Source organism: Elephas maximus, chromosome 10 (assembly GCF_024166365.1).
Source record: "Elephas maximus indicus isolate mEleMax1 chromosome 10, mEleMax1 primary haplotype, whole genome shotgun sequence".
Lineage (NCBI taxonomy): Eukaryota > Metazoa > Chordata > Mammalia > Proboscidea > Elephantidae > Elephas > Elephas maximus.
The window spans coordinates 32,694,551-32,704,246 of record NC_064828.1 but is presented as its reverse complement, the minus strand read 5'-3'; the positions used below and the strand labels follow the sequence as shown (position 1 = coordinate 32,704,246).

At 38.5% G+C, this 9,696-nt stretch overlaps 1 gene segment (V, D, J or C); it reads right to left on the bottom strand.

Moving 5' to 3' along the window:
* Positions 1-228: 228 nt before the first annotated feature.
* On the bottom strand, positions 229-919 carry LOC126083652 (T cell receptor alpha variable 22-like). The segment is given in 2 exon segments: positions 229-647; positions 817-919. Coding segments are annotated over 2 exon segments (507 nt in total).
* Positions 920-9,696: the final 8,777 nt, after the last annotated feature.

Sequence of the window (9,696 nt, the reverse complement as noted above, 5' to 3'; positions counted from 1 at the left end):
ACATTGTCTAATAACATCTCTGTTCAGTGGATTTTTTTTTTTTCTTTTTATTTCTTCGACCTTTCACCCTTTGGGAGATCAGCATACTGTAGTTTAAATATTTATCATTATTCTCTATTCTGGCCAACTAATCTAGCTGCAAGTTAGAAGTAAAGGAGGAGGTGTAGATTGAGAAGGGAAGATAAAAGCCAAATGTCCCAGTGCTGTAGGGTCAAAAGGTATCTGTGGTTAAACTCCACCAATGGAGGTAAGAAACATTAAGCTGTGCAACGCTGCTGTGGTGACCTTGTGACATGCCCACGGCTGCGGGAGGAGCTGGGCCAGGCTGAGGGTTTGTGTACAAGCTGCGGATGCAGGGGGAGCATTGTGACTCACAGCACAGAAATAAATGACTGAGTTTGTGGTCTGGGAAGAGGAAATGTATAATGAACTCTGGCGTTCGTTAGTGACCGTCCTGGCACTTAATCTTCCATCCTGCTTTGTCCCTGTAGGAACGTAGAACAGGGTGGTGAGGCGTCCGCCAGAATTTTGACGAAACCACTGCACGTTGGTTGAAGAAAAAGAAAAATTGCACCTCGTGGTACAGCTGGCTCCCTCCTGGAGGCTCAGGACTGGAGGACTCTGCTCTATCTGCTGCCCTGTCACACCTGATCAGAAACAGAAAAACAGTCACTTGTAATGTCCCTGTAGACTATGAGGAAGAGAGAAAGGAGATAGAAAGCCTGGAATACTTCTGAGCTCCTTTCCCTCCCTCCCCTCAACAATACTGCAGGTGCAAATGCTTTCAGATTCCCACCTGGGACAGCCCCAACTTACAGCAAACCTGGGCACACAGAAATCCCAGCAGGGTGCTCAATCGCCTCTTCATGGTGTTTTGCCTTGTTGCTCGGGACATTTTCACCATAACATATATTATAATAACCCCTGGGCTGGTGAGTATCATGACTTGGTTGTGGAACTGTTCCTGCTCTTGCAACCAATCAGCTCCACACTATAAACTTCCCCCCTGCCCCCTCAGGCCCAGGCAATACTGAATTCCTTCAGGTGGCTCAGGAACAGGAAGCCCCACCTCCAGCCTCAACCTAACCAAGTGGGGTGGAGAGTGGTAGAGTGAGAGGGGAAAAAGAAATGTCATTTTTCTATTACTTGAAGGACATTTTCTGGTAATCCTAGATGTGGTAAGGAGCATGAGGGTTTGCATGAGAAGGGGAGAGGCTCCCTCAGGAGGAAAACATGCTTCATCTATGCTAATTACAGACTTGGGAGCATCACAGAATCCACATTTTTAAACCCAAAAAAGAAGCATAAAAGAATTTTTACTGACCTATAAATTAATTCATTCAATAAATCTACTAGTCATTCAAAGTAATAAGAGTATTAATTCCATGTATTATATATTTAATGAGTTCTTATTATTGGAATATGTGAAATATATGGAAATATTTATGTATATGTGTATTTGAATTATACAGGGTCCCTATGCAGCAGAAGCAACTCAGTGGCAACGGGTTTGATTTTGGTATATTTGAATTGTATGTTCGAATTCACATGTTTATGAACTGGGGCTTTTTTTTTTTCAATAACCAAGACTTCTGGCAAATATTGTTATAAGAAATTACCCTCAATAAGACTGTAAACTGTTAGGAAAAAATAGAACAATTCAGATATCATTTCTACATCTTCCTCTCCTTGACATAGTTTTCTAATTTTTATCAGTAAAAACTTCCTGGGTGCCACACACAGTTCTGTTAATCTTGTTTTCTAATTCCTCTGTATCCCATTTTCCATTTTTCCCCTCTCATTACATTTCTATTCCCATATTCTCCCTTTTCCTCACCTTTCTCCTTTTTTTTAATTTTTTTCTAGATACAGGATATGGGCCGAAGGGATATTGAAGAAAAAAACATCATTCAATAGTTTACAAATCATTTTGAACCTGCAAAATGAAAGTTCTGATTTTTCCCTGATAACCAAAGTGGCAATAAAAATGAGAAAAACCCAGTATCTATTCTTTAGACTGCAGTAATCTCCATATGGTTACTCTGTTTGGCCCAGCTATCTTTTCTGATAGATGTAGATAAAGATAACAATAACAATGTAAATATAGATATACGCATCACAGCTATAAAATTCCAGTTTTTGGATCAAGTAAGAAATCTGTAAATCAGTCTTTGATCTTGTTTTAATAGCAGGGCTACTAATTGAAAGCAATATTCAGCAAAAAGCAGGTTTTATATGTGCTGATAGCAATTTAGTTTGTCCTCACACCCAATTATTCCCCTCTTTTTGATAATTTTTTTGATAATATTAGCCACATCTCCACACTCAGAGAATTTCTCAAATCTTTCAACAGCTGTTCACTACTAGGTCCTCCAGCGTACTCCTTCAGTTTAAAAAAACTTATACCAAACAAAAAAACCGTTGATATCGAGTCAATTTCGACTCATAGCGGCCCTACAGGGCCAAGTAGAACTGCCCTATGGGGTTTCCAAGGAGAAGATTGTAGGTTCAAACTGCCTACCTTTTTGGCACAGTGGTTAAGAGCTTGGCTGCTGACCAAAAGGTAGGCAGTTGAAATCCACCACCTGCTCCTTGGAAACCCCATAGCAGTTCTATTCTGTCGGAATCCACTTGGTGGCAATGGGTTTGGTTTAATGGGTTAAAACCTTTAGACAGGAACACTTCTTACCCAGCAGGCATGGATAACTGAGCCCAGCTGTCCTCTTCTAGGGCTGTACCTGTGGAGTGACTTGAAGCCACAGAGGTGTCCACAAGGAGAAAGAGTACCTTGAATAGGACCATAATTCCCCAGTGTGCCTTTTTATGATAATAAATATGAGTTGCAATTGACTGGATGGCAATGGTTTTTTTTTTTTTTTTAAATGATGTATTCTTATGTATAACTTAAAAAAATGAGCCTTCCAAAGCTTTTCAATGCAGTTTACTCAATAAATTTAAGACTGTCTTAGATCTAGGAAATAAAAAATAAAAGACCTTGTGATATAGTGGGGGAGACAAATATCTCCATAAATGTAATAACTCCTCAAAGATGCCGCTAAAAAAGCATGCCATAAACACCACCTGAGCCAGACAATAACAACTACTTCAAGCTTATATTACAGGAGACTGCTCAATGAAGGAAGTGGTATGTATGCCTTCTATGGATGTGACAGGAGCCCTAGTAGTGAGGGCTCAGCTGCTAACCCAAAGGTCGGCAGTTCAAATCCACCAGCCGCTCTTTGGAAACCCTATAGGGCAGTTCTACTGCGTTGTATAAGGTAGCGGAGAGTAGGGATGGGCAATCTTTGAAAAGTGACAATTTTTAATATAAGAGACAGAGAAGATGAGCAAACAAGTAGACAGAACCATCCTCAGACACAGATAAAAGGGGCCTTGCCCTCACCCCCGTATCTTACAGGGCCACCCAATTACACACACAGATACGTAAATGCGTTGAAGAATATAAGGATGTCTCCGTCTCTCAGGTTCAGGCATAATCCATATCCTTAAACAACTGCTTTTTTGACTAACACTTCTCAGCTTTGAGGAAAATGCTCCTTCACATACCTTGACCCTTGTCTTGAACCTGCATTTGAATATCGGAAAAAATTTTGGTTGTGCTGCTGCTGACATAGGAGGAAAATTCTGATTTGGAACCTGGGGGGATTTGAGGGACAAAAATACTTATGGAAAAGACAAATTCATGAACTAGATCAATCTTTTCCTCAGATGGCTCGGATGCAACAGATTCCTGCATAATAGGGTCCAGGTTCCAGGAGTGCTGAGGATCCATTTTCTTGCCTCTTTTATGTACTCATCTGTGGTTCTGAAGGGCACCCACGACTCAGCACAGTGTGCACAGCAGTTGCTCACGAGAGCTGAAGCACTTTGCAATATCAAGCAACATTACTCTTCAAAACGTATATGTTTATTCTCTGCTGAACCTGCAATAAACTGTGGTATTGATTCTTTAGCAATTAGAGCGTCATGGAAACTAAAATTGTGAATAGTTCTCTTTATAAAAAATATCTACAGTTCAACTAAGTTTTAAGGTAATTAAATAAATATTTGGTCTTATTTAAATAAAACCCAAACCCAGTGCCGTCGAGTAAAATAATAAATAAGCTGTATCGAAATCATTCATTATTAATAATTCCTATTTTGCTTTTTAGTTTTAATAAATGATTTTGAATGATTTAAAAGAAAAATGACTCTTTGAAAACTTATATGAAAATAGTTTGTACTCTTGACCCAAGGTCTATGAATAATAATTCTCTGTAGATGGATTTGGAGATAAAAGAGTTGGAAAATGAGGATTCCTGAATCCCTGGGTAGTGAAAATGGTTAAAGTGCTCAGCTACTAACTGAAAGGTTGGAGGTTTTAGTTCACCCAGAGGCACCTCAGAAGAAAGGCCTGGAGAACTACTTCCAAACAAATCAGCCATTGATAACCCTATGGAGCACGGTTCTACTCTGACACACATGGGGCAGCCGTGAGTCAGAATTGGTTTGCTTTATCTCAACTGACATAACAGCCTCAGTGCATCTCACGTCATCATTGTCTCAAATAACACAGAAGCAAGTGAAAATCCTATAGTCACCTGCCTTCTAGCATCCTGACCTCTAGGATAATAATGCTGTACCTCAGATAACTTCTGACTCCTCTTTTTGCAAAACAGGAAATAAATCCAACATATTCAAAGAAACTAAACACTTCCCAGGATTCTGCTTCCTCTGAACTATTTGCCTTCACAGAACATGCTGAGACCCTGAGTCTTTTAAGCTGCAATGCCTCAGGTAGTTTGTGTTCAGTTCACCCTGCAGCCCCAGCCACTCTGTCACTCAGAGCATAGAAGTACTGAGCCGAGTCTCTCCAATGAGCTGATGGCTTCGTCATGTGAAAGGAGTTTTCCATCCTCCTAAATTCAGCCTTGAAACCTTTGATGCCTGGCACAAGCACGTTTCCTGACGTGTACTTCAGGAGAACCTGGATGTCTTCATTAGGCGATCGGATGTACCAAAAGAGAGTCAGTGGAACGGAAGATGAGTAGTTGCACCTCAGCATCAGAGGGGCTCCTTCAGAGACAGTGACATGGATGTCAGGGTGGGTCACCACCTGGGCTCCCGTTCCTCCTTCAACATCAACGATGTGTCAGTGAATTCAGATAAGACAAACAGCCTCTATTCACAATCAAACCAGAGCAGTGGTCCATTTGTGGGCAAGGGGTAAAATGGAATGATACTCACTTGGGGACAGGAGAACGCCAAGCATCAAGTTGAGCACCAAGGTCTTGGCCAAACAGTGAGAAAGCAGCCCCCTTCTGTGAGATTCCCGCAAACAAATATCAAATGCTCAGTTGGAGCACCTCCTTAAGCTGTGGGGAAAGGTTTTTATGAGGTTATTCTGACCCTTTATAGAAAAGCCATTTCCAATGTATGCAACATTGCCCTCCAGGGGCCAAATAGAGAGCTAAGGAGAAATTCAGAATTTTTGGAAACCTTCTCCCACCTCCTTCTTGCCCTTATAGGGTTGAATTTGAAAGAATCAGTATCATGTACAGAGGAGAAATTAGGTTTTCTAGGCCTTGAAACTGATAAAATGAGATCTTTATTCAAAAAAAAAAAAAACCACATGATTATGAAGAAAAAGATAATAATTTTTTGGGATGAGAAATAAAATCACAACAAATTATACATTTTTAAAAACAAATAACTCAAAAATCATAAAATCCAGAAAAATTGTAATTTTTCATCATCAGCAACAGCAGCTGGTCATGAGCTCTCTCACCTCATCAGCTGGTAATGAACTTCCCTACAACAGAGGATCAGCGGAAACCTTGTGGGGAGCCTGGGCTTCCACCACTACCAGGAGTAATGAGGTGTCCATTGCCCTGCACCCAGGGTGATGTTAGAGGATGCCCAGTTACAGTCATCTTCATCCAGTAGTAGCAAGGCCACCCCTACCACAATGTCAGGGAAGGCCATGTGGGGAGACAGAACTTCAATACCCTTTCTCCGGCAACAGTAGAAAGAAGTTCACCCCTCCAGGGTCAACTAAGGCTGAATGGAGAACCTGGGTTTCTACCCACCTGGCGGCAAGGAGGCAGCACCAACTCTTCCCCTTTCAGAGCAACATCAAGAAAAAACACCTAAAACAAAAAGTTAAGCAAGATGCACAGTCTCATAACATACATCACACCAAGAACCAGAAAATCTCAACTTGAATGAGAAGACAATCAACAGACACCAAAAGCAAGATGATAAAGATGTTAGAATTATTTGACAATGATTTTAAAGCAGCCATCAAAATATACTTCAGTGAGCAATTATAAACACATTTGAAGTAAATTAAAAAAGAAAAATAGAAAGTGTAAGTAAAGAATACGAAGATATAAAGAGGAACTGAATGGAAATGAAAATACAACATCAAAATTTGCGGGACATACCTAGAACAGCACTGAGATGAAAATACATTAGAATAACAAAGCTGTATTTATCCTTATTTTTTAATTTTTATTTAAGCTCAAAAGTACAGTGAATGGGCACAACTATACAGAGCAAAATTATCTACAGAAGGTAAGGGAAATCAATAATTCTCAGATGAGTGAAAACTAGAATTTATAGCCAGCAAATCTAACCTAAAATAATGTGTAAAGAAAGTTCTCTAAACAGAAAAGAAATTATAAAAGAAGTGTCCTGGAGATTTTTATCTCAAGAGTAAAGAGTTGTTCAGTTTTGTCATGCATAAGCTCATTTAGTTTATTGCAAGGTAGTCACATCAAGGCATACAGGTAAGACCTCAAGACATGCACTTAGCATTGGGGAATCAGAATTAACAATTACAATGTTAGTTTACATGTTAGAGTCCCAATCTTTAGACTTCAGGCTTTTACCTTTAACAAGTGGTCTCAGGGAGGAGGCTTGACCAGCCCTCCAACTCAGAGGAGGTCGTGGGTAGCTAGGGTCTGAGGTCAGTTGTGACCAGCAGCATCTCAGCAGGCTTCTCAGTCTTCAGATGGAGAGTCAGAGAGAACTTTTGCTTCTGTCTTCTCCAAATCTCCACAGATTTATGTACCTTGTGTGCTGTCATATTCAACTCTAATTGGTATGTTTTATTGTCAGTGAAGGGCATTGTAGGACATATTTATGTTTTATTCATTTCTATTGTTTTATTGCCCAATAGGGACGTGTTGTATGACATATTTATGTTCTTGTTTACTACATGTTTCGAGGCTAAGTTGGCTAATTAAATATTATCAGAATTGTTTAGTGACTGTCATGGATTGAGTTGTGTTCCCCCAAAACATGTGTCAACGTGGTTAAGTCATGATTCCCAGTATTGCAAATCTACCATTTTCTCATCTGATGTGATTTCCCTATGTGTTGTAATCCTGTCACTATGATGTAATGAGATGCATTAGTGGCAGTTAAATTGATGAGATCTACAAGATCAGATAGTGTCTTAAGCCAATCTCTTTTGAGATACAAAGAGAGAGAAGCAAGCAGAAAGACATGGGGACCTCATACCACCAAGAAAGCAGCGCCAGGAGCAGAGTGCTTCCTGTAGACTTGAGATTCCTGTGCTGAGATGCTCCCAGACTGATGACAAGGACCTCCCTCCAGAGCTGACAGAGAGAAAGTCTTCCCCTGGAGCCGGGACCCTGATTCGGACTTCTAGCCTACTGGACTGTGAAGGAATCAACTTCTCTTTATTAAAGCCATCCACTTGTGGTATTTCTGTTATAGTAACACTACATGACTAGGACAGTGACATATTCTTGTTTTGCTAACTTACAGAGATTTGATTAATGTTACATTCCGATATCCCAGAGTGAATGTATACAGCCTAATTTCAGAAACTCATTTACCACCTACTTCACTCACGTACTTTCATTATCTTATTTTGAAGGTTAGAGCAACTTTCTAATGACTTATATTTACTGGTGAAAGAGCATTATAGAAATATATGTTTTTAATTCTAAATTTAGAAATTCTCTATTTAGAACTTCACATTATAAGTGATTTATACAAAGGTGTTTAAAAGCATTATAAAAACATCCCAACAGTATAAAAAACATTACAGAAGTACAAATAATAATAACTTACACACTTGTGTTTTAAGAACATTAAAGAATCAGATGTGATTTGAGAGCATACAGAAAGCATACATAGCAAGAAGGAACCTGGGAACATCAGAAAGGAAGAATGCAGTAAGCAAAAATATAGGAAATACTGTCAGCTCTCATTTTCTTCTTCAGTTTTCTAAATTATATTTGACCAATTAAGCAAAAACTGTAACACGGATGAGGTTCTAAATGTACGTAGAGAAAATATTACAGAAAAGTATAAATTGGGAAGGACAAGTGGGTTCAAAGGGAAATAATGTTTCTACACATCATTTAAACTGGTGGAATAACTCCAATAGACTGTGCTAAGTTATGTGCATATAATATAATTCCTAGAACACCAACTAAAAAAGCTACACAATCAGATATATTCCAAACACTAGAAATAAAAGGAAGTGGAATTCTAGAAAATTTTGATAACCTATAGGAATTCAACGGAAAAAAAAAAAATCCATCAACTGACAAGATCCAATTGACATTTATAGAATATTCCACTCAATAACAGGAGAATACAAGTTCTTTACAAGTGCTCGCAGAACTTAAAACAAATGAGACCATATTCTGGGTTATAAAACCAACCTTAACAAATTTAATTTAGAAGACTTGAAATCATAAAGAGTGTGTTTTCTGACCACAGTGGAATCAAAATAGAAACCACTAAGAAAACATAGCAGGAAAATCCTCAAACATTTGAAATCTAAACAACACATTTCTAAACACTCCAAGGACAAAATAAATTTCCAAGGAAATGAAAACATACATTGAACTAAATGAAACTGAAAATACAACACATCAAAATTTGCAGGCCACATTTAGAATAGCACTGAGAGGAAAATGTATAGCACTAAATACATACATTAGAAAAGATAAAAAGTCTCAAACCAGTAATCTAAGCTTCCACCAAAGAACCTAAGAAAAGAAGAGAAAAATAAACCCAAAGAAAGAATTAAAAAGGAAATAATAAAAATAAGAGCAAAAATCAGTAAAATCAAAACAGAAAAATAACAGAAGTAATCGAATAAAAAAAAAAAAAAAAAGAGCTGTTTCCTTAAAAGGACTTTGCTTAAAATTGGCAAACTTCTAGCAAGACAGACAAAGAAAAACGACACATATTACCAGTATCAGGTATCAAAAATGCAGGTATCAATATGCAGACATCAAAAAGGATAATAAGGGAATACTTCAAACAGCTCTACACACTAAAATTTAACAACTTAGATGAAAAGGACTAATTCCTTGAAAAACACAAACTATGACCATTCCCCCAATATGAAATAGATAATATGAATATCCTGTGCCTTGGTTTCCTAGTGTTGCTGTACAGAAATACTCCAAGTAGGTGACTTTTAAAAACAGAAATTTATTTTCTCACAGTTCTGGAGGTTCGAAGTCCAAATCAGTGCCTCAGTCATGCTGATTACTTCCCATAGGTAGCCCCAGATGTCCTTTCATGCCTTAATTTTTATATAATCCTCACATGGTGCCTGTCTTCCTCTGTATGTGTGTGTATGTATCTGTATCTATGCTCCTCTTTATATAATTCAGAAGTGATAAGATTTAGGATCTACCC